General features: G+C 43.9%; 1 protein-coding gene across 9 annotated transcripts in view; it reads right to left on the bottom strand.

The window, feature by feature from the left end:
* Positions 1–1,589: 1,589 nt before the first annotated feature.
* ANKUB1 (ankyrin repeat and ubiquitin domain containing 1) overlaps positions 1,590–25,326 on the bottom strand; it is a 45,696-nt gene continuing 21,959 nt past the window's right edge. For 3 of the 9 annotated variants that reach the window (XM_039487870.1, XM_039487868.1, XM_039487873.1), the window contains 5 exons: positions 24,459–24,558; positions 18,402–18,618; positions 13,765–13,879; positions 10,661–11,587; positions 1,590–1,697 (listed from right to left, as the gene is read on the bottom strand). In XM_039487870.1, the coding sequence (XP_039343804.1) occupies positions 1,613–1,697; positions 10,661–11,587; positions 13,765–13,879; positions 18,402–18,444 (1,170 nt within the window). In that variant the 5' untranslated portion in view covers positions 18,445–18,618; positions 24,459–24,558 and the 3' untranslated portion in view covers positions 1,590–1,612. Of the gene's footprint in view, positions 1,698–5,265; positions 5,430–10,660; positions 11,588–13,764; positions 13,880–18,401; positions 18,619–24,458; positions 24,559–25,167; positions 25,194–25,326 lie in introns of those variants that run through there. The other 6 variants (XM_039487872.1, XM_039487871.1, XM_039487869.1 and 3 more) reach the window with 4 other exon arrangements.

Below are 25,326 nucleotides of genomic sequence, written 5' to 3'. Positions count from 1 at the left end.
GGTCCCGTGGCTCCGCTTGACCTGCCGCAGTCATGCCTGCGGGAGGTCCAGCCGAGCCGCGGGACGAGCGCCCCCTCCGCAGTCATGCCTGCGGCAGGTCCACTCGTCCCGGGCTCCGGTGGACCTGCTGCAGTCATGCCTGCGGGAGCTCAACCGGAACTGCAGGGGCCCCAGAAAACATTCGTGGGGGCCCCTGCGGGACGCGGGGCCTGGGGCAAATTGCCCCTCTTGCCCCCCTCTCTGGGCGGCCCTGAGGTCTACACTCAAATGTGAAGTCAATCCACCTAAATCACTCAGGGGAATGAAAAATCCATACTCCTGAGTGATGTAGTTAAGCCCCACTGTAGATAGCTCTAGGTTTGACAAAAGAATTCTTCTGTTGACCTAGGTTATGTCTACACTACCACCGTAAGTCAACCTACACTACGCAACTCCAGCTACATGAATAACATAGCTGGAGTCAATGTACCTTAGGTCGAATTAACACGGGGTCTACACCACGGGGGGTCAACGGGAGAAACTTTCCTGTCGGCCCACCTTACTCTTCTCATCGGGTAGAGCACAGGGGTCAACTGGAAAGCGATCCCTGTCAATTTGGTGGGTCTTCACTAGACCCCTTAAATTGACCGCCGGTGGATCAATCTCAGAGTGTGGATCCTGGCTGTGTGTCGATGTAGCCCTAGTTATCGGCTCTTGGGGAGGTGGATTAACGACGCCAATGAGAGAATCCTTCCCATCATTGTAATGAATTTCAACACTAAAGCACTGCAGCTGTGCTGCTTAGCATTTCAAGCATAGACAAGGCCTTGCAAACACTCCTGGTCACACATTTACTGCACACAGGACTAGTCCCTTGAGTTCAATGGGACTGCACAAGTAAGGATTACTCATATAAGTAAGGTTTGGCAGAATGAGGACCCTAAATAAATATCTCAATGGAAGAGAGAAAGAAAGTATGCAAGAGAGAAAAGATAGATTTGCAGAGGAGACTTAAAAAAGGATAGAGATTCAATGAGGTAGAGAGACACAGGGCAGGCTCTTCTGGATAGCAGGAGCTGCAGAAAAGGTTTTAATCAAAGTCATTTTGAAACTGTTTTAGAGATAGGAGTGGAAGGTCTTTAAACTCCTAGGGAGTGCTGGAGGATGAAGTCTGCAAGCATGACTAGAAGTTCAGTAGGAGATTCTCACAGGCTTTGCTTAGCACATTAAAGCTTAGTCCTAGGTGATCTAATTTTTCTCTCACAGTGGTGCTATACAATGCTGAAAACCTTTGGTTCACACTAATTTAATGAGTCATTCTTTTTCCCTTACACGTTGCATTCAGTTTTTCAGAATTATTTTTGTCACATGATTTAATCTTTATTCTCTTTAGCGCTAAAGAGATCAAACATCTGAAACAGATGAAGCCCAGAGCATCCACTAATGATTTATACGTTATCTTCATGTAATGTATTAATTGTTAATATACCTTCATTGACCATATCTGTGTACTATGTCATTGAATTTAGGATGCTTGTCGAATAGGACGTTGATAATGTTAGAGCATTCAAACATAGGCTCTCTTCCCAAACTACAGATTCCTGGAAACATTCAGTATGAAATCAGGCCTTTATCAGTATACAGGTTTGCAGACACTCTTCTTAGCTAGGGTTCTTGCAATTCCCAGTTGTTGAAGCCATGGTTTCTCTTTAAATGCACTGCAAGACAAGTGACAGGACAAATTAACTGTTTTTATATATATATATATATATATATACTGGATCATAAGCTGATTAGTTTATAAACCGACCCCTCAAGATGGATAAGTAAAAATGGAAATTTTTTATAACCCATTCATAAGCCAACCCTATAATTCAGGGGTCAGCAAACTTTGGCTCCCGGGCCATGAGGATAAGCCGCTGGGGGGCCAAGATGGTTTATTTACCTCGAGTGTCCGCAGGCACAGAGGTAAACCTAAGTAAACAATGTGTCCCGGCACACCAGCTGCTTACCCTGATGGGCCGGGACAGCAACTGGTGGGGAAATTTTGGGGGGGAGAAGCTGGGAGTCAGGTGAGTAACCCCTGTGACCACCCCCCACATGACCCCACCCCTAGCCCAGGACCCCCACACTGTCCCCATCCCATCCCTTCCCACCTTATCTGGGGAGGGCCAAGGGAGAATGTCTCTGGCCTGGCTGGAGCTGCTTGGGCAGGCTGGGCAGTGCGGCCACAGCATGTTCCAGCGGGCTGGGCCGGGCGGTGCAGCCACAGCCTGCTCTGGGGGGCGGAGGCGAGCGGCACGGCTGCAGCCTGCCAGCCAGCCATAGGCATGTGCACAGGGTGTGCCAGGTTTGCCCAGGGAACAGGGAACCGCGGCCAATGAGAGCTTCGGGGGAGGTACCCGGAAGCGTGGCAAGGGCAGCGTGTGGAGCCCTGTGCCCCCTCCTCGGGGTCGTGCAGGGATGTGGTGAGTGGCGCGGCATGGGGCCAGGGCAGGCAGGTAGGGAGCATGCCGCTGCAGGTAAGTGGTGCCAGGCCGGAGCCTGAACCCCTCCTGCACCCTGCCCCCCAACTCCCTGCCCTGAGCCCCCTCCCTGCACCTCGAACCCCTCCTCTGCCCCAATCCCTTGCCCTGAGTCCCTTCCTGCACACCACACGCTCTCCCACACCCCGCACTCCCTCCTACACCACAGCCTTTATGATGTTTGCCTTTAAAAAAAATTAAATAAAATTCCCTGGGTGCACACCCTAATGAAATGTGCTGCGTACGCCTATGCTGCCAGCCCTGGAGCTGCAGCTGCTTCAGAGGCTGTGGGGAGAGCAGCGTGGCCAGAAGTGGAGAGACTCTGGCCCCACCTCTTCCCTTCTGTCTCCGCTGGCTGTGCTGCCTCTCCTTGCTCCCTCTGTTGGGCAGAGGGGCTGTGTCCCACCTCTCCCTCTCCTTTCCTATTCATAAGCCGACCCCCTTCTCTGGTGCTTTCCTTTTTTTACTAAAAAAAATTTGGCTTATGAATGAGTATATACAGTATATCTTGCATCTTTTGCACAGGCAAAACTTCCATTGACTTGACTGGGTATTTTTCCCAAGTAAGCAAGATCAAGTTCATAATATACAATTCTTCTCACTAATGGCCTGATTATCAGTCTGACTATGCACAATTAGTTGTCTAATTTGTGTGTACAATACCATGATTGAAAGTAATTGAATGTGCATATTATATAGTTAGATATAAACAGGCCATGAGCAGCAACCTGATATGAGTGCACACTGGAACTGCTGTAGTAGTTGCACAAATTAGACACACAATTGCTCACAGGAAATTTAGAAAATCAGTTAAATGTATGGGAAATAACAGTAAAGAAGAAATATGATAGATTTTATCCAGTGATAAATTAAAGCCATTTTTCACGCATCTTTTATCTACAGTGTCCGTCCATCTAGTATTATTTTTATAACCCCAAAAAACGCATTCACAACGTATATTTTAAAGCATTTTTATCATATTACCACATTACTTTGTCAAGCTAGATACATATATTGCTAGTACTAATATTAATATATTTTATTCTGAAATCCTCAAGGATTGTTTAATATTATTGCCTAAAAAGAAGCAAACAGTTTTGATAGAGCATAAGCCCAAAGTCTGAATCAGCAGATTCATTTACACAACGCGTACACTACTGTTTTGATAATAGAATGTGTCTGTCTGTGGCCCGGATCATGGCCTTCAGATTCATGCATCTGTCTCCCCTGCTAGAGGAGGGATCTGTGGCACCTACAGCTATATTCACGTTACGCACGGTGCATACTGCTGGGCAGCAGTGAGGGGGAACAGCATTGGCCATCCCACTGCCCATTCAGATTTGGTCATAACAGCAGAGGGGAGTGCTACAGGGATTAAATTGAGTGAGTGGTGTTGTGACCAGGTGCATGGGCATTGCAGCACTATTGAAGTTTAGCCTCGTGTCATGACGGAAGGGACACGGTGCCACTGAGTGGCACTGCGACTCCCCTGCACCAGATTGCAATACCATTTATCCCCCTCCCTATCCTGACAGAGGGCTGGTGGTGCGGCCAAACCTGAGTGGTCAATGAGGTGGCCAGTTCTGCTCCTCTTTGCTGCTGCTGTGGGACTGGCTCCTGCACACGAGTTCCTCATGGGGATCTGCCTGGCCATGCCCCGCTTCGCTTCAGCACCCTGTGTCCCATCTCAGAGTTTGGGACTTACATGGCACCTGGGCAGGCCGGTCTGGAAGGCAAGGGTGCAGCGTGGTGCTAGGGACAGCAGCTGCAGCAAGGATGGCTTTACAGCAGTGGTGGTGCATGCAGCCCATTAGGGTAATTTGATTACAGATTGTGAGACATTTTGCTGACATTGATCGTCCGCAGGCACGGCTCCCCACAGCTCCCAGTGGCCACAGTTTGCTGTTCCCAGCCAATGGGGGTTGCTTGGGGGCAGCCTTGGCCAGAAAAAGTCTTGTTTGTGCATCTCCACTGAAGCGAGAGGAAGGTGCAGGGCTTCTGTACAGGGATATGGAGGTGGAACAGCCAGTCATTCCAAAGACAAGGCAACCCTCCCTCTTCCAACAATTAATAGAGAACTCTGAAGAAATTCACATGGGGTGTTCCTCCTCCATACTCCTACCATTGGTTTTACTACATAAGGACAGCCATACTGGGTCAGACCAATGGTCCAACTAGCCCAGTATCCTGTCTTCTGACAGTGGCAGGTGTCAGATGCTTCAGAGGGAGTGAACAAAACAGAGCAGAGCAATTTACTGAGTTCCAGTACCAGGTTCTAGCAGTCAGAGGTTTAGGAACACCTGAACATGGGGAAGGAGGTTGATCTGACAATAAAGTGCCACATTACTACTTAAGAATGGCAACTAGAATCAGAAAACCATAGAAATGTAGGGAGACTGGAAGGGACCTCAATAGGTCATCTAGTCCAGTTCCCTGCACTGAGGCAGGACTAAGAATTAACTAGATCACCCCAACAGGTGTTTGTATAACCTGTTCTTAAAAACTTCCAATGACAGATTCCACAGTGCTTAACTACCTTTACAGTTAGAAAGATTTTCCTGATGTCTAATCTAAATCTCCTTTGCTGCAATTTAAGCCTATTGCTTCTTGTCCTGTCCTCAGTGGTTAAGGAGAACAATTTATCACCCTCCTCTAATGACCTTTTACATACTTGAAGACTTACCATGTCCCTCCTCAGTCGTCTCTTCTCCAGACTAAACAAACCCGTTTTTTTTCAATTTTTCCTCATAGGTCATATTTTCTACACTTTTAATTATGTTTGTTGCTTCTCTTTGGACTTTCTCCAATTTGTCCACATCTTTCCCAAACTGTGGTGCCCAGAACTTGATCCAATACTCCAGTAGAGGTCTTATCAGTGCTGAGTAGAGTGGAAGAATTACTTCTCATGTCTTGCTTACAACACTCCTGGTAATACATGCCAGAATGATGTTTGCTTTTTCTGCAACACTATTACATTGTTAACTCATATTTAGTTTGTGATCCACCATAACCCCCATATCCTTTTCTGCAGTACTCCTTCCTAGGCAGTCATTTCCCATTTTCTATTTGTACAATTGATTACTTCCTAACTGGAGTACTTTACATTTGTCCTTATTGAATTCCATCCTATTTACTTCAGACCATTGTTCCACTTTTGAAATCTACTCCTGTCCTCCAAATAGCTTGTAATCCCTCTCATCTTGGTATCATCCATAAAATTTATAAGTATACTCTCTATATCATTATCCAAATCATTTGAACAGAAGTGGAGCCAGAACTGATCCCTGTGGGACCCCAATTGATAGGTTCTTCCAGCTTGATTGTGAATCACTGATAACTACTCTCTGAGTATGGTTTTCCAGCCAGTTGTGCATCCACCTTATAATAGGCTAATCTAGGCTATATTTCTCTAGTTTGTTTCTGAGGTCATGTAAACCAATATCAAAAGCCTTACTAAAGTTAACATATATCACCATCTTCTGCTTTCTCCCTATCCACAAGGCTTGTTATCCTGTCAAAGAAGGATATTAGGTTGGTTTGACATTATTTGTTCTTGACAAATCCATGTTGACTCTTACCTTATTCAAATTGATTGTTTGAATTCAGGTACTGAAGTTAAGCTGACAGGTCTATAATTCCCTGGGCTGTCCTTATTCCCATTTTTATAGATAGGTACTATATCTGACCACCCTTTCAACATGCAAAAATGGGACACATGCAGGAGCCCTGCCCCTCGGCTCCTCCACTTCCCCCTGAGGCTCTGGCCAGGCCAGAAGCCAAAGCTGGGCAGTGGTAAGAGCCGCCTAGGGAGCCTGGACTGCAGTGGGGAGCAGGGCTGCCCAGAGGATTCGGGGGCCTGGGGCAAAGCAATTTCAGGGGCCCCTTCCATAAAAAAAAGTTGCAATACTATAGAATACTATATTCTTGTAGGGGCCCTTGCAGGGCCCGGGGCAAATTGCCCCACTTGCCCCCCCCCCCGGGCCGCCTTGGTGGGCAGCACTGGACCCTCCACCTGCCCTGGGTGGGAGGCCAGGGTGCCCAAGAGGAGTCCCTGGCCTGTGTCCCTGCCCCCGGGGCATGCCACTCAGGGCAGGTGAATCATCCAGGGCTCTACACAGCATTTTGGGCTCCCTGGGTGGCTCTCATTACTGCCTGGCTCTAGCTTCTGGCCTGGCCAGGGGCAGGGCTTTGGGGGGGAAGAGGAGGAGCAGGGGACAGGACCTCATGGCCTGGGGGGGGCCTAAGGCCCACCTCATCCACCCCACCAAGAAAAGGCTGGCATCACCCCTGAGCCTCGGGCAGGTGCGGAAGGGCGCTGCAGGAAATTTAGGACAAATGCTGACCCGGACTTGAAATGTACATTTTGGGACTGTCCTCAGGGGCGGCTCTAGGCAACAGCAAACCAAGCTGTTGCCTAGGGCGGCCAAATCTAGGGGGCGGCAGGCTGGGCCGGTGGACCTGCCGCAGTCATGCCTGCGGGAGGTCCACCGGAGCCGCGGACGACCGGACCTGCCGCAGGCATGACTGCGGAGGGGGCGCTCGTCCCGCGGCTCGGCTGGACCTCCCGCAGGCATGACTGCGGCAGGTCCACCGGAGCCGCTGGACCCGCGTACCGTCCGCAGCCGTGCCCGCGGGAGGTCCGCTGTTCCCGGGGCTCCGGTGGACCTGCCGCAGGAGCTCAACCGGAGCCGCGGGAAGAGGGGACCCGCCGCGGGACCGAGGAAGGGCGGCGCAGCACACCGCGCTGCCTGGGGCAGCCTATTTTCTAGAGCCGCCCCTGACTGTCCTGACCAATTAGGGACAGGTGGGTCACCCTACCTCTGCACAGTGTGACCTCGCATGTGCCATAAGTATGAGGTCACACTGTGCGGCGGACACCATTTTGTAAAGCAAAATGGCGTCCTCCAGGCGGTATAACCTCATGTGTATGGGGCATGCAAGTTCACGCTGTGCAGAGAATGCCATTTTGCTCTCCAAAATGGAGTCCTCAATGCTGTCTGGGGTCTCAGGAGGAAATAGTTCATTAAAACGGGGTCATGCCAGCAAAAATTTTGGGAACCTCTGAGTTATCGCTTAGTGGAAATAGACTCAAGCTTGGCACAGGCTCACTTCACACTTTTCAATGTTTCCATTTGCACCTTGGAATCATACATTTCTCTTCTCCCTGTCTTTCAGCCATAAAAAAAAATCTGACAGATTCTTCCTGCCACCTATTACTAACAGCAATTCAAAATCATCTGTTTTTCTTGACATTTTTCTGCCCTTTAACAGTGTCACAGCGACTTTCTTCCCCTGAAGGCAAAGGAGTCCACCCTCCTCCCAACAGTTTGATTTTTAAAATGAAAGGAGACAATAACAATGTGCCAGATCCTGAGCTCCTCACTCAACATTTACTGAGACAAATTCCCATTGACTGAATAAACACTAACACCCTAATTCATCAAGACACTTAAGTCCATGAGGAGTGCCTTTGAAGCCAATGGTGCTTAAAATTAGGCATGTACTTAATTCCCTTATATCGGTCCAAATTCTGATGTCTTCACTTAGTTGCAGATTCAACAAGGTAATTATTTTTCCTTTAAAAGTGTCTTATTAACTTCTTCTGCATAATTTGCATAACCCCCCTCTTATTGTGCATGTTTAATATTCCTGGGAATGTGTAGTACTTCCTCACTCATAATTTACCGTGTTATCTAGTCAGTATGGGGCCACTCTGGCCCACCTGGAAGGGCGGAGCCTCGGTCAGAAGGGGCGGGGCTGGGGTCAGCGTCCCTCAGCCAGTCCATCTGCACTCCAGCAGCAATTTAAAGGGCCCAGGGCTCTAGCCAGTGGTAGCAGCGGAGGCTGGAGCCCCAGGCCCTTTTAAATCACAGCCCCAGGGAAGCGACTTCTTTTGCCCTGCCCCACTGGCTGCCCCTTTTGCGCCCCCCATCGGCAGCCTTGCCGGGTCATCGCTGCCCCTTTTGCGCCCCTCCCCATTGACGGCCCCACTGGTAGGGACCCGGCAGGGCCGCCAATGGGGGGTGCAAAAGGGGCAGCAACGTTAAAGTACTGCGATGGCAGCGCTTTAAGCAGAGTCCTTAAATCCCTGCTGTGGCAGCGCTCACCTCAAAAAGATATTCTAGCACTATATGAGGAAAGAAAAAAGGCTAGGACTCTTTCAGTTTGGAAAAGAGGAGACTAAGGGGACATGATAGAGGTATATAAAATCATGAGTGATGTTGAGAAAGTGGATAAGGAAAAGTTATTTACTTATTCCCATAATACAAGAACTAGGGGTCACCAAATGAAATTAATAGGCAGCAGGTTTAAAACAAATAAAAGGAAGTTCTTCTTCACGCAGCGCACAGTCAGAATGGTGTCCCTAGCCTCTGTTCGTCAGAGGATGGAGATGGATGGCAGGAGAGAGATCACTTGATCATTGCCTGTTAGGTTCACTCCCTCAGGGGCACCTGGCATTGGCCACTGTCGGTAGACAGATACTGGGCTAGATGGACCTTTGGTCTGACCCGGTACGGCCTTTCTTATGTTCTTATGTTCTTATGATGGCAGCGCTTTAAGCAGAGTCCTTAAATCCCTGCTGTGGCAGCGCTTTAAAGTCAGTGGTACGGGCCGGTACTGGCTTTTTACTGGTACGCTGAACCGGCCCATACTGCCTTACTTTCACTCCTGTACATAGTTCTTCTATGTTTGTTGTTTAAGAATTTTTTCAGCCTTCTCTGAATCTTACTACTTATATTTCTAGACTGAAGGGCATTGGCTAAGTGCAAGGATTCTGGTCACATAAAGTTGTTCTTCCATCAACGATTATTCTCAGTACGAGGCCTCAATTGTAACCGATATGTATGCTAATAGCTGCTACCAGTAGGTGGCAGTAATCCCTCAAACATATCCTACAAAAATTTCCTGCAAATATCTATCCGTAATGTTGTGGTAGCCGTGTGGGTGCTAAGGTATAAGAGAGACAAGGTGAGTGAGGACCTTTATACACCTCAGATTCATTAATTACAGTAAAGGAAGAAAAAAGTTTCTGGAGGGAAAATGATTGTTCTTTTATTGGACCAACTTCTGGTGATGAGAGAGACAAGCTTTCAAGCTACACAGAGCCTTCCTCAGGTCAGGGAAAGGTATTCAGAGTGTCAGCTAAATACAAGGTCAAACAGATAATTTAGTGTAAGTTGTTAGCACATATTCTAAGGGACCATTTACCTTAGTACCTTTCCCAGACTTAAGGAAGAGCTCTGTGTAGCTCGAAAGCTTGTCTCTCTCACTACCAGATGTTTGGTCCAATAAAAGGTAATACCTCATCCACCTTGTCTCTGCAAATATTGGCTATCTGTAACTTCCAAGAAAGTGCCAATTATAATTCACCAGTCCATGATTAAAAACCCTTAGTGACCAGTTGTAACGTCACACAAACAAAATACAGCTTTAAAAAACCTGATTGTTTTTGGATCAGCTTCTACGTATTTTGGTTCCTTTTCTCATGCATTTTAATAACGAGGACAAAACAGAACTGTAAATCAAATCATATTATTATACTTACAAAATACAGTTACTTACCTGTTGTAACAGTTGTTCTTTGAGATGTGGCTGCAGATATGTATTCCACAACCCACCCCTGGTGGCAGATCTGGCAATGCTCTTGCACATGAGCCTCCCCCAGACACCTCAGACAGCTGGAGTCTGGGTCGCTCACTGGCACAGGCTTGCTACAGGAGGCACAGGGTTTGAAGTCTGGAGACTGGGGCATGGCCCTCTACGCAACTGTGGGGTCTAACTATATATACACACTAAAGTTGTATATATGTACATACACTAAAGGTAACTAAACTTGCGAAGAAAGAAGGGAATAACAAAGCCACTAGATGAAAGCCTTGCCAAGGCAAGAGGAGTTGTTCCAGCGACCATCTTGGGTGGTAAGAAGGAACTGAGAGGGTGCAGTCTATCTGGGTCCCTTATACCAGTGCACGAGCGCATAGCATCAGAGGGCGCTAAAGCTGTTCCAATCGATACCACTGAAGGAAAAATCTCCAATGACTGTGCCTGGGGTGCACCCACATGTAATGTGGAATGGACATGAGCAAACACTGGGAGAAGAAAATATAAGCACCTGGGAGGGACATAAAGAAGGAAAACAAAAGAGAATACCATACCTGGCAATAGCTAAGCAGTAGATTGCATTATCTCTTGGAGTTCTTCCATTGTGTTCTGAGAAACACTCAGAGGAGGAATTTAAGAGCAATTTAGCATTAGGTGTTGAATAGTAGAAAGGAGGGCGTGAATTTCTGAGGCTAGAAATAGCGGGCAAAGGAACTTTAGCTAAACACATGTTTTGGTCCATACTTTCATCTTTTCCAGGCTGAGCAACCTTCTTTCTAATATTCTTCTTTTGGTGAAGTCTGTGTATGTTAGGGAGCTTATTTGCATCTTCCAACGGAGGTAATTTGAGCTTTATTACTTTTTGCTCCCCCTTTGTAACTGTCAAGGGACATGACTCTTTCCCATGTGTTTGATCAGTTAGGTTTGGTAACTTATAGTCCATATTGCCTGCTGCCTTGATCCTGGCTTTGGAAGTCATTTTTGGCTTTGTGAAGCCATCCACGATAACAGTGTCCCCCACGCGTGTTCTGAAGACTGCAGCCTGGTTAAGCCATTTCGTGGTAAGGATGTGACTCTGAGCCCTAAGCAGCCACTGCTTTAATTTAATGAAGATCTTCATGGGAAGTGAAAAATTAGGATAAGAAACCACTGACCACATTTTGGTAACTAAATATAGCACACAATCCTTATGTTTGTGTTTGATGCATATGTTCAGAGGAATTTGCCCTGCTGGATTTTGGCACTCTAAGCACAACACACTATAATTAACAAAGGCCTTCAGTATAATTAGTTGGCCTGCTTCTGCAGCTGCATGAACTGGACATTTAGTTACATCTGGATGATGTGTTTCCTGACACCATTCTCGATAGGGATGAACACCCACTGCTGCATTGGGTCTCACTCCTTGTTTCAGGATCCATGCTGCGAGCTCAAGGTGCCCAAAAAATGCTGCCATGTAAAGAGCCACTCTCTTCTGATATCTGAAAAAAAACCATGCAAAAAAATAAATTAACAGAAGAAACTAAAGAAATCCAACATAGTATTTTTCTAATGCTAATGTTATCTTTCAAAATTATGTATATTTCTTTGCAGAATGACAGCACAAAAATATTCAGCCAAACATATGCCAAGATATGTCTGTAAGCCTCATAATTTTGTGCTCTAATGGGCTGATTAGATAGTATGGTCCCCATATGAATAAGTAATTTGTACCTTTGTTAAAAGGGCTTAGTCACTGTTGATCATATTTGTTATCCACAAATGAAAACAGAGGCATACGCTGATTTTACAGTCTGTGGAGAGAAGATTTTAAGATGACCCACTAGAGGTATCATGGGTGAAGAGGGGTTTCATAAAGTGGAACAGGATTTACAGTTTACACGGAGTAAGGCGTTTCACATCCACATGACATTAAAAAATGTGAGATGAGTACACAAGATCTTTAAAGACCAGTGTAAAAGGAGTGCAAGTATTTCAGAGACAAATAGTTGGACATTTTAAAAGTGGGGGAGGAGATTAAATGATACAGGTACAAAATAGGGGACGAGGGTTAAAATACATGTAAAGAGGATAGGCTTGTCCAGCTAATTCTTATCTAACAATTCTTTATGTTGTGTGTGTCCTTGTTCTTGGTAAAGACAGTAGAAACCACTTGCTATGCAAAGCCACTGCCACTAAATAGAAAAATAAACCTTCTTAGACTATCACCACAATCTAGATATGGAGTAATATTGACACTGAGCTACTATCTCATATACTGTAATCCATATGACAATTATTTTCATTATATTGCATCTTTCATTACATTTCCACTGATAGAGAGCTACTCTATTCTAGCTTAATACTCCGTTCAAGTATGTTATTCATACATTGCCCTTTTATATCCTACAGTGCATTAATAATTAGATACCACAAAGGGTCACTGTGTTTATAATGCCCAGATTTAAAGGAAACAGATTAAATTCAGAAGAGATATTGCCATCTTCTGGAAAGTAGTATGACTTGTAAAAAATTGATGGGGTGATTTACTATTCCTGATTAATTATTTTATTTATTTTATTATTATTTATTTAATTAATTATTTCCAAATCTGTAGCATCAAGTCATTTGTTAGCTAGCATCCTGTGTAAAAAGACGCCATTTGTTTATATTTCTGACACTTTACATTCTGGGTTTTTAATTAGTAAATTAAATATTGAGAATCTTGTGCTCCACTTCTGTAGTAACCCCATAGGATGGGGGAAACAAAAAACTTGATAAAGTCAAGTTCCACAAGGTCTGTAGCCATGTTCTAAACATGGTGCCACACTATCATGCAGTACTGTGATTTCTTACAAGGGCAAAGGCTGGTATACTGTATTTCATTTAGAATGAATCTTACGGTGTTATGTCATGTCTAAAGATTTTTCACAGTCAAATGATCTTCTTTATCCTGTTAGGTCAGTAATAGGATGCTTTTCCCTTGCATTGATAAGATCTGGGATCCTTTCTCTCCTTTGCATCTCTCACCAAAGCTATGTACTGCAATACAGTCTATATGTGTTCAGAGTTATTAAGGAGACATTAAATATGGCATTGGCTTGCAAATTCTCCATGAAAATGTATTGGCACAGTCACAAAAGCTACCTGCTTCCCTTTACCATAACAACTTAAAACTAATTATATTTTACTTGCCTAGGAAAAACTCATTCCAGGTGAATGGGCAAGTAGAATTTTACACGGCTAATATAAACAATGCTCGGTTGCAAGAACAGTTTATTAAAAACAATTGTGAAGAAGTGATGGTGATCTTTAGGGCAGTCTTCAGAGATGTCATTACAATTCCCAAATGTCCAAATAAGAGTGACTTTTTAAAACACATACACTCCTGTTGTAAAATAAAAGCATGATCCACAGTCAACTGAAATCAATATGGATCAGGCTCCAAATTACTAGAATGGTAGCTGATATATTTTTTATATTATGAGGATATTTTTGCTATACTCCCTTTAGGAGATATTTCAATTGCTTGAATAGCACCTTACATTAAAAAACTAAAGTAAACTGGCAGTTAAATCCAAGACATAATCAATTTTCAAAAGACATTATTAGGGAACAAAGGTGCTTGGACTGGAGAAATTAAAATGGGCTAAAAACCAAATGCAATTAGTTAACGTACTTGAGTACTGGTTCTTCATCAGACAGAAAGCGTTGGACTGTATGCTTGTTTCCTAAGAGGCACCCAGTCAGGAATTCTTTCCATCCATCCCACACATCCAGACGAAGTGTTGTGCCTACCAACAGCAAGATGCAATCACTTAGCTTGCTTCCAGCTTTGTTAATTTTGCAATTTATAAATGTCTAAACCTCTCGGTTTGCATATAAAGGATATTTGTCTGCAACCTACTGGCTGAAGTGTGTGTGTACCATAACCCTCTCCTGGAGGGAATGTCAGGTTACACCTGTGAATAGCTTTTCGTCTAGTGGCTGGCCAGAAAAGAGAATGTAAGCCCCCGGCCCTAACACTGTGAATTTACCAAACTACAGGGGCGGCTCTAGCCATTTCGCCGCCCCAAGCACGGCAGCACACTGCGGGGGGCACTCTGCCAGTCGCCGGTCCCGCGGCTCCGGTGGACCTCCCGCAGGCGTGCCTGCGGATGCTCCACCGAAGCCGCGGGACCAGCGGACCCTCCACAGGCACGTCTGCGGGAGGTCCACCAGAGCCGCCTGCCGCCCTCCCGGCGCTTGGCGTGCTGGGGCCTGGAGCCGCCCCTGCCAAACTACCAAACAATCTGAAAAGGTGTTAGTTTTGGCTAGTTTATATTCAAAAAAGGAGATGTTTGCAGTCTGTTGCACACAGATGGGATATTGATTGGTTACTTGGTCTGAAATAGCCTGAATTATGTGACCTTTCAGGCATGTAGCAAAAACTGTCTATTGGAAGGGGATTGAGGATATGTTCTCAAAATGATGGGTTGATGGGAGGAAGCTGAAAGGAGCTTTTTGTAGCTGGCTGGCTAGTTAAGTTGTGCTATTGTTCCTGTCTGATGGTTTGCTTTTTAATGCCACTGGAAGTATTATGTTGTAAATGTGATTGAGTGTCAGGGCACCTAAAGCCTGTGTATAGGTGTCTTTTTTATTATTTAAATCAAAATTAAAAACAAACAAACAGATAAATGGTAAGTAAGAAAGGACTTTGAGGTTTGCTACTAATAATCCACTATATTTTGATATTCACATTTTAAACATAGTCACAGACCCAACTTCCTGTAAACGATCTGGGGCAGTGAAGTTCAGCAGGAATTTCCTGTTCTAGGAAGTATTATAATTAAAACTTTCATTAGAAGGCATTAAAAATACTCTGGTCTCAGTCCTGATCTTTTTTTCATGGCTGTAACATCCACTGGTTTCTGGGGGTAGAAGTGGGACCAGTGTTAAAACTGCATATATCAGATAGGCTGTGAGATTCTAAATTTAATCATTTAGAGCCTCTTCCTAGCAGACTTTTTGTTCACACTTAAACTCCATGGAGTTATGTGGGCGTTAAATCAGTGTGAGTGCGGACAGCTCCCACACAGAGAAACCCCCACATTTGCAATGATTGGAACAGCAGTTGTGAATGCATCAGGACTGAAAAACTGGACCTCTAAGTTTTGGATCTCTAAAGTGTTTCTGTTCTGGTTTGGAATGTTACTGTGTATATACTGGGTTTGGGACCCTGCACCAAATATCCATATCCAAGATAGTAGAACTATTGATCAGATTACCTAGCTCATGATTTCAGTGGTTCAGTTTCTGTATGTATCCTGTTGACCAAGTCCTGGGGCTTTTTTTCTGAACAGTTTTATAAGCAGTTTACATTTAGATTGTCTGCTGGTGAATGTTTATTTTTGTAATACTGTATAAATGGTATCAGATGTGTGTTTGACCAGCAACTAAGATACTCCTAGAAACAAAACATTACTTGCTTGTAAATTTGTATTTGTCTGGGTTATTTTATATTTATTCCCTTTCTAAATATTGTGGTTATAGGGGCCAAATTAAACATTGCCCTGTACCTTGTATAGTCATCCACATTAATGCAAATTCGAGTAGGTGTAAAGCATTATCAGATCATAATAGTAGTATTTTACACCCATTTTACACTGGTATAAATTGACTATACAAGGTGCAGAATTGGTCTGTATTTCATATTCACTCTCCAGACTTAGGACTATGGTAAGTTTAAGTCTATATTAACATGCTAGTTTATTCCATATATTTATCCACAAACTTACATTTTCTACTTCAGGGAAAAATAAACCGTATGATAATCTACTGCTTTTCAGGCATCAAAAAGTTATGGTGGGGTAAATTCTCCCTTTACGTAGGCACCGATTCAGCAAGGTACACATTCCTAACTTTAAGCATGTGAGGAGTCCCATTGAAGCCTGATCCACCTCCACTCAAGTGAATGGGTTTATATGGAGTAGACATGAGGGAAGAAATTGTGCCCTTATCTGTACTATTGGTTGTCATCCATAGTTATACGTGTCCTGTGTGATTAATTTCATTATTATTTTTTCCCCTTTCTTACCAATGGGTAAACCAAGGTACAGGGAGGCTAGGTGCTATGCTCAAGTAGCTTGTTGGGATACCCAGAAATAGAGACTAGGAGTCCTGGCTTCCAACCAACCAGTCTAACCACTAGTGCCTCAGAGCATGGGGGGGTTTATGTGCCTTCTAAAAAACTAAAACAAAAACTGTGGATGTCCTCATTAGGCATGATTTCCTGCCTTGATATTAATCCTTCAATATTTTCTGACTACAGCAGATTGAGTTGTTACAAGAAACTGTTGCTGGTTTGGGGACGCAAGGTGGAAGAAGGTTGAGTATCTCTGGTGTAGTGGACTAAGCAAAACAGCAGGAGCTAGGAAGCCAGGAATTCTAATTCTGGCATGGGGCTAACACACTGGGCTATAGCTTATCCTACATTTAGATTGGTTTGTTGGTTAGGTTGGTCACCAGCATAGTGACCTAACAGAAAACTTCACTGGCATTTTTTCCGTTTACAGTAAAAGCTTTGTTATCTGGCATGTTGTGGGAATGGGGGGTGCTGATTAGTAAAAAATTCCAGTTAACTAAGAGTTATATTTACCAATGGAGGGAGGAGGGTTAGGTGCAGGAGGGGACTCAGGGCTGGGGGTTGGAGTGCAGGAAGGGTTTCAGGGTGCCAGATCCAGGCGATGTTCACCTTGGGCAGCTCCCCACATGCAGCAACATGTCTCTCGGCTCCTAGGCAGAGGCACGGCCCGCAGGTGCCGCCCCTGCAGCTCCCATTGGCCATAGTTCCTGGCCAATTGGAGCTGCGGAGTCAATGCTTTGGGCAGGGGCAACGCATGGAGCCCCCATGGCCATTCCTCCACCTAGGAACAGCAGGGACAACTGGACACCTGGCAACCCTGTTGAAGATTTGTATCGGGAGATATCAGAAATGCCAGTTTCTAGAGCTTTCTGGTTGGTAAAGTGCCGGATAACACAGGTTTTACTGTATTTTTTAAATTTAAAAATGACAGAACTTTGATCAGCGTCCGTAACATACAAAGTCAGTATGCTATCTAAGGAGTAATGTAATCAGGGGTTCTCAACCTTTTTCTTTCTGAGTCCCCACCAACATGCTATAAAAACTCAACGACCCATTTGTGTCACAATAACTTGTTTTTCTGCATATAAACAGGGCCAGCTCCAGACCCCAGCGCGCCAAGCGCGCGCTTGGGGCGGCATCCCATGGGAGGGCGGCAGGCGACTCTGGTGGACCTCCCACAGACGTGCCTGCGGAGGGTCCGCTGGTCCCGCGGCTCCGGTGGAGCATCCGCAGCCTGCGGATGCTCCACCGGAGCCGCGGAACCAGCGGACCCTCCGCAGGCACGTCTGCGGGAGGTTCACCGCAGCCGCGGGACTGGTGACCACCAGAGCGCCCCCCGCAGCGTGCCGCCGTGCTTGGGGCAGTGGAAATCCTAGAGCCGCCCCTGCATATAAAAGCCAGAGCCAACATTACGGGGTAGTAAGCAGGGCAATTGCCCAAGGCTCCATGCTACAGGGGCCCCAGCGAAGCTACATTTCTTAGGCTTCAGCTTCAACCCTGAGTGGTTGAAGCTTCAACCCCATGCAGTGGGGCTTTGGCTTTCTGCCCTGGGCCCCAGAAAGTCTAATGCTGGCCCTAATTGGCGGGCCCCTAAAACCTGCTTGTGGCCCCCCAGGGGGCCCCGGACTCTGGTTGACAACCACTGATGTAATGGGCAAGATTAACACCTTTGGGAGGTGGACGGGGACTAGAGCACAGTGAGCTTGCAGGGATAACATTAATTTTATATGTTGGTATGCAAGATTTCTGCAGCTTTCTGTGTATTCTCCTATCTTACAAGCAACACTCAGTCTGATAAGAATCCTCAATCTTCTCTCCCTTACACCAGTTTTATACCAGTGCAGCTCCAGTGAAAGAAGTCCCAACTTACAATGGTACAAATGCAGGCCCAATATTGTTACAAAGGCATGCAGAAGTACATTATGGGTTCCTTTTGTGCATCATTAATTTTTGTCTCTCCATCTGCATTTCACGTTGTTTTATTCTGAAGGGCATCATATGACCCAAAATGTTTTTATTAAATACTGAGATCTGCATTAGAAAAGTATCAATAATATTAATGCTTTTCAGGTTTCCCTAAATATAAACTTAATGATAAATAATTCCTTAAATACAGAAAACTGACATTATAGATACGTATTTGGTCAACATTGCTGTATTTAGTAGGTAGTGAAAATAAAACCATCTTATACCTATATCTAACTGGTAATCGTTCAGTGTGTTGCAGTCATACATCTCCCTGCCCTCTGGAGTCCTGAGACAATAAACACTATTTGGAAAGCCACATTTCAGGGTTACCAGTGTTTTCAAAAGGGACACTTTTGTAGCAAGAAGATAAACACTCCCCTTAATGGGCACTTTCTCTTGGATTACAGCATTGTATACATAGAAGGCTGGTTTGTCTTCTTCCTAAAAGCAAAAATAATAATGACATAAGTGATCCAGCAACACTGCTCTTGTAAATTGTGCCTATAGTTTAGGTACACTGGTTTTACACATCTAAGGATCTACTGTCCTTTTTGTTTGAGTGTGGTCTAGTGCAGGGGTAGGCAACCTATGGCACACGTGCCGAAGGCGGCATGCAAGCTGATTTTCAGTGGCACTCACACTGCCCAGCTCCTGGCCACCAGTCAGGGGGGCTCTGCATTTTAATTTAATTTTAAATGAAACTTCTTACACATTTTAAAAAGCTTATTTACTTTACATACAACAATAGTTTAGTTATATATTATAGACTTATAGAAAGAGACCTTCTAAAAATGTTAAAATGTATTGCTGGCACGTGAAACCTTAAATTAGAGTGAATAAATGAAGACTTGGCACACCACTTCTGAAAGGCTGCCAACCCCTGGACTAGTAGATAGAGCAGGAGACTAGGTTCTATTACCAGCTATCCCTCAAACTGGCTGGTTGACCTTCATCCAGTCATTAAAGGCCCAAACCAGCAAGATATCAAGCACCTCTTGTGAGATGCTGAGCAACAAACTCCTTTTGATATCAGTGAGACATTAGGTCACTCATCGTCTCTTGAGAGGGGCTTTTAACACCTGGAGGAGTGGGCCCCGAACAAATCTGTGCTCCAGTTCACTCATCTATGAAATAGATCTAATAATATTTATTTCACAGGGATGTTGTGAGGCTTAGCTATTTCAGATTTGTAAAATGCTTTCAGATGCAAGGAGGAAAGTCATGAGCATGTATTTTTATTTCATTTATAACAGTTCCAAGGTAAGGTCTGTCTGTATTTTACATCTTGTACAACAATTAACGCATGGTCACTGCTTAAAAACGTAAGCCTAATTCTGCACATTAGTGCACCCCATTAACTTCAGCTGAGTAGCATCTGTGAGTTTAGAGCAGAATTTGGCTCTATTAGTGAAACAAGAGAGATGGCAGAGAGGATATCTTACAATTTACAATCTAGACTTCCTATAGGATCTTTGACTGCTTGTGGATGTTCAGATAGCCTCCCCCCTCTCCCCCCATAGTTGCTTTTGTTATCTCTGTGCTTGACTAAGGCCTTGTCAAAAGCCTGTACTTTTGTCTTCTCCAGATTGGCTTACTGCAATATGTTCTTTGAGTTGCTATGCCTGGTGATAAACTTAGTCAAAATTTTCAGTGACATTTTTGGGGTTTCCCAAGCACCATTAGTTGAAGATCATTCATATTTCAGCTAACAGAATAAGGCTGGCTACTCACTTGATGAGATTTCAGCCCTTCATAGTTTGGATTGTGTGTCCCTTATTATTTCTGTGGTGTCACTGGCATGCTTGACACTTAGGACTTGTTTTCACTAGAAAATGTTACCGTATTTGACATGACTGTTAAAAGTAGCATTAGATGACAGCATTAGACACTTAGGGTATATCCAGACTACGATCGATTTATCAGGGATCGATATATCGGGTCTCGTCTAGACGCGATATATCTATCCCCGAATACGCTCCCATCAACTCCGGAACTCCACCAGAGTGAGCGGCAGTAGCGGAGTCAACGGGAGAGCTGCAGACGTCGATCCCGCGCTGTGAGGACGGGAGGTAAGTTGAAATAAGATACATCGACTTCAGCTACGGTATTCCCATAGCTGAAGTTGCGTATCTTACATCAACACCCCCCCCCCCCAGTGTAGACCAGGCCTAAGAGTAGGGGCTGTTCTAGATTTGATTTTTGACAAATAAGGAGGAACTGGTTGAGAATTTGAAAGTGGAAGGCACTTTCACCTAAGCTGATCATGAAATGGTAGAGTTCATGATTCTAAGGAATGGTAGGAGGGAAAACTGCACAATGGATTTCAAGAAGGCAAACTTTAGGAAACTCAGGGAGTTGGTAGGTAAGATCCCATGGGAAAAGTCTAAGGGGAAAAACAATTCAGTCAGTTGGCAGTTTTTTAAAGAGACATTATTAAGGGCACAATAGCAAACTATCCTACAGCATAGGAAAGATAGGAATTATGGCAAGAGGCCACCTCGTCTTAACCAGTAGATCTTCAATTATCTGAAACTCAAAAAAGAGTCCTACAAAAAGTGGAAACTCGGTCAAGATAAAAGGTTGAATATAAATAGCACAAGTATGTAGGGACAAAATTAGGAAGGCCAAGGCACAAAATGAGATTAAACTAGCTAGAGACATAAAGGGTAACAAGAAAACAAAATACATTAGAAGCAAGAGGAAGACCAAGGACAGAGTAGACCCATTACTCAATGTGGAAGAGAACAATAACAGAAAATGTGAGAATGGCAGGGGTGCTAAATGACTTTTTTGTTTCTGTTTTCGACAAAAAGGTTTTGATTGGACTTCTAACATAGTGAATGCCAGTGAAAATGAGGTGGGATCAGAGGCTAAAATAGGGAAAGAACAAGTTAAAACATTACTTAGACAAGTTAGATGTCTTCAAGTCACCAGGTCCTGATAAAATACATCCTAGAATACTCAAGAAGCTGACTGAGGAGATATCTGAGCCATTAGGTTAGCGATTATCTTTGAAAAGTCATTGAAGATGGGAGAGATTCCAGAGGACTGGAAAAGGGGCAAATATAGTACCAATCTATAAAAAGGAAAATAAGAATAACCTGGGGAGTTACAGACCAGTCATCTTAACTTCAGTACCCGGAAAGATAATGGAGCAAATAAGTTTGTGGATGATACCAAGCTGGGAGGGGTTGCAAGTGCTTTGCAGGATAGGATTAAAATTCAAAATGATCTGAACAAACTGGAGAAATGGTCTGAAGTAAATAGGATGAAATTCAATAAGGGCAAATGGAAAGTACTCCACTTAGGAAGGAACAATCAGTTGTACACATATAATATGAGAAATGATTGCCTAGGAAGGAGTACTGAGGAAAGGGATCTGAGTGTTATTCAGTCTTGTCAGCTGACTCAACTCTACACGGTCATGTTCAAACCACATCATACCATTTTCTAGTGAAGGCAACCTTCATGAGACCAGCTCTCTCTTTATATTCCATTCCAACAATTGATATCAGCTGGGACAGTTGGTCTGACAATTCCTATATTTCCATGCCTAGGGGTTGCTGACAAAACATTATAGGATGAAGGTTTTCACCTCCCAAAATTAATGTCACCCTTTGTTCCAACAAAACCAGAATTTATGGACCTTCATGTGCAAAGCTTTTCTATTATGCAAGTTTTTTCTAAGGGAAATTGGATTTATTGGAGAGGATCTCAGTTTTGGTGAATTGATAAATCAATTACTGTTGTTGATGCTGCATCATGTTGCATATATTTTGTAAATGGTGTTTTTAAGTACTGATTGTTGGTGCGTCTAGTGTTTTATGATAGGTGTTACGGAAATGCATGTAAATTCTCAATCCTAAAGAGAGCCACGTGTTTAAGGACTACTCTCCAGAGGTGTTGAGCATCTCAAGCAAAATGCTGTGGCCTCTCAATTATTGACTCTCTGGAGGCGGTCACCACCTTGCAGGAATGGGCAGTGACTATACAGATTTACCAAGGGAGGTGCTGCATCAGGGTTTAAAGAGGCAATTTAAAAACGAATTCCTACCACTAAATCTCAGCCTCTTCTGAAGAAAAAGCAAACACACAGCATGCAACATGCATACAGATCAAGGACTTGATTAAATTAAATTTATCTTTCTCCTCAGGGAAACAGCAACAACAATAAAGCTAGAACCAGAAGACTTGGAGTAAACAAGCAGCTAAGTTTCTCAAAGACATCCTAACACTGCAGTCCTTTTGCCTCACTGTTCCACTCCTTGTTTTTATGCGCTGCAGCCCTAGTGATGCTGTGCCAGAAGCAGCAATAATTCTGGCCAACTAATCCTATGAGAGTGGAGCAATAGCAAGACTAAAAATGTTCTTTATTGTTTATGGACTGAGGGACCTACATACAGCCAAGCTATCTTCAGGATCTTTCCTGGCTTATATAACAACCATGGCAAGAAGCCAGGATTGTTAGTGCACAGAAGCTGCTGCCTTGCAACAGCCCACCTCATTAATTACTGAACATGGCTTTGCAGTTTGCAGCTAATAAAAAAAAAGCCCACTCTAAAAGACAGTCTTCCCTGTGTGTATGAAACAGAAATTTAGGTTGCAGTACTGTTGTGTACTTTTATCATGTCTGTTTCTACAATGCTTTGTTTTGCCTGGTATTTTTTTTTAGCATCAGCACTTATCTCCCTTCTGACAAAAAATTGAAGGTCAAATCATGCCTGGCCCTGCATAGATGAGTTTGTGGGGAGAGAATGCAGGGATCCTGTTCTCCTTCTTTCCAGCACTCATGCAGGAAGCGTTGCTGAAAAATCAGCTGACACTTACGGCCCTGAAACTCAGATCTGGATGAACTGTGCTTGTTATAGGACCTGGGGTAGTGGAGATCACAGGTGGCTGTACACCAACATTACATTCCTCAGCCCTGAGGCTAGCCAGGGTCTGGTTTTATCCTCAGGGCTGCTCTAAGTTGTGCTGACTGGTAATGGTCCCCAAGAGTTTATTGCCCCCACCTGCATGGCCACACTGCCTCCACTGGAGGCTGTAATAAGGTGATTAGGGATAGTTACTCTGGCACTTCACCTGTTTAAGGCAGCATTGGCTGTCCAAGGAAATGGAGCAGGGCCAAGTATCTGGTCTTATTAACGCATGACTTTTGCGTAACCCCTCAGCAGTGGTAACATGGACATGATTACTCGTATGGATGGCAGGTGCACAGAATACTCTAATTTAGTAGCTGAGATGATCTGATATGCTTATAGACAAGAAAGGTAGTTAGGAGCCCCATGACACACAAATGCCACCCTGGAGAGAATAAAAGTGTTCCTCATGATGGATGAAAACAGCCAAGGTTGTTACAGACATTGACTGTGAGGGACAGAAATAATTGTTTTGGATTAAGATTTAAGACCAGCTGTAAAGGTCTTGTGCAAAGCCAGTCACCATATTAAACAATCCTTTTCATGCAAAGGGCAACTGCTCCTCCTTCCAGCCAGAGTGAAAATCCTCCAAGAGGAGGAGTTGTATTTTCTTTAAAATAAAGGCAGCAATCAGCCACCTCAGAAAATTAAGGAAAATGACCTGTTATGGGATTTGGGAGAGGGAGAAAAAACTCGAGAAAAAGGCTATGCAGAGATAAAGGAAGAAGGAAGCACACGGGTGATCGCTACTTCCCACCACCCAAAACAGATGTAATGAGGTTGAGCAGTGTCCATATAAGAGAAAACTAAGACTACTGATTATTCCTCAAAAAAGGTTTTTAATGACTTACAGCTATAAATGCAACACAGACAGAATAGGAAAAGGAGAAATAGAGACCAGCATTGAATAAGGATTAATATAAATGGCAAATTATTACCTGTACTTGTTTGCAATATATTATGCATCAATTACTTACTACTATAAATCATACTATTAGCATTGAATATAAATGGCTGGTGATACTGAAGGCAGGTACAAGCACACGCAAAGCTACTGTTACTTATTGATTACCAACTTTGCACATACTGTTCCCGCCACCAGTGGGCACAAGCATAAGTAAAACTACTAAATTAGCAACTTATAACTATTCCTAAACAATCTAATACTTCTATTAAGATTTTACTACTGTTTTTACTTCTGCAGCATTGATATGACTTGAGATCAAATTATCCTGACACTACCATTTGTAATACTGTAGTGCCAATACAACTTGAGATCAAATTAGCTCAAGCAACCCAGACTTCTCTACTCCATTACTTTATACTGCATGCAACCAGACTTTTTTTACTTTAAAACCTTACCCTGCCAAGAATACGTTACCCTTTAGTCGACTGCTCTTTGCACTGGCCAGGTACAGATAGTCGGTGTAGTTCAGGTTTCCTCCATTCAGGGGGTGTGGGTCTGACCAATCAAAGAGAACGACCTCTTAGACCAAGACACACACACAAACCCACCTGAGGCTCTACACATTTTATCTCATCTGCCTGCCGTGTTTTGAAGCAGGTCAACCAATCAGGTTAGGCCAAATGTTTACTGTGGTAGTTGTGATTACTTTGAAATTATGATCTATGCACAGGTGCACCGCTCATATTCTCCAAATACAGCCAGTTGTCCTAATTGTGGTTAATGTGTCAGACACAGAACATTTGAAGCAGCCTAAAGAAGTGCTTGGTTGTTTTACACCTTGACCACAAATCCATATCTAATTTTACAAAGCCTGCTTTTTGAAGATGACCACAAGTCTACAATATTTCTTAGTCTGAATTTACTATGCCTAATATTGCAAAGCTTGCTTTTTACAGCTGACCACAGGTCTACAATATTTCCGTTCAAACTTGCTACACTTGCTCTGGTTGCTATGCTTGATCTTTGAGGCTTTCGGAAGTTTTAGGCCTAACATTGAATAAGCTTGACAATACATTTGCATGATAAGACTTTATCACAGTAATCACAGGCTACAAGGGACATTCAGACACTGAAAAGCCCTGTATAAAAAAAAATATTTTATACCTTCTTTGACTGAAGTACTTTCTGTTTTTCTTGTAACTGGAAACAATCAAGTCAAAATACTGTTTAAAAATAAATGTATGAGATGGCAATTGGTAATTATCTGATTTTAATTTGTGTAAGCCTCACTCAGCTGTGTTGTTCACTTAAAGTCAGTAATTC

The sequence above is a fragment of the Mauremys reevesii genome, linkage group 9 (assembly GCF_016161935.1).
Source record: "Mauremys reevesii isolate NIE-2019 linkage group 9, ASM1616193v1, whole genome shotgun sequence".
Classification (NCBI taxonomy): Eukaryota; Metazoa; Chordata; order Testudines; family Geoemydidae; genus Mauremys; species Mauremys reevesii.
The sequence above is the reverse complement of the archived record's forward strand: the minus strand, read 5'-3'. Positions and strand labels throughout refer to the sequence as shown.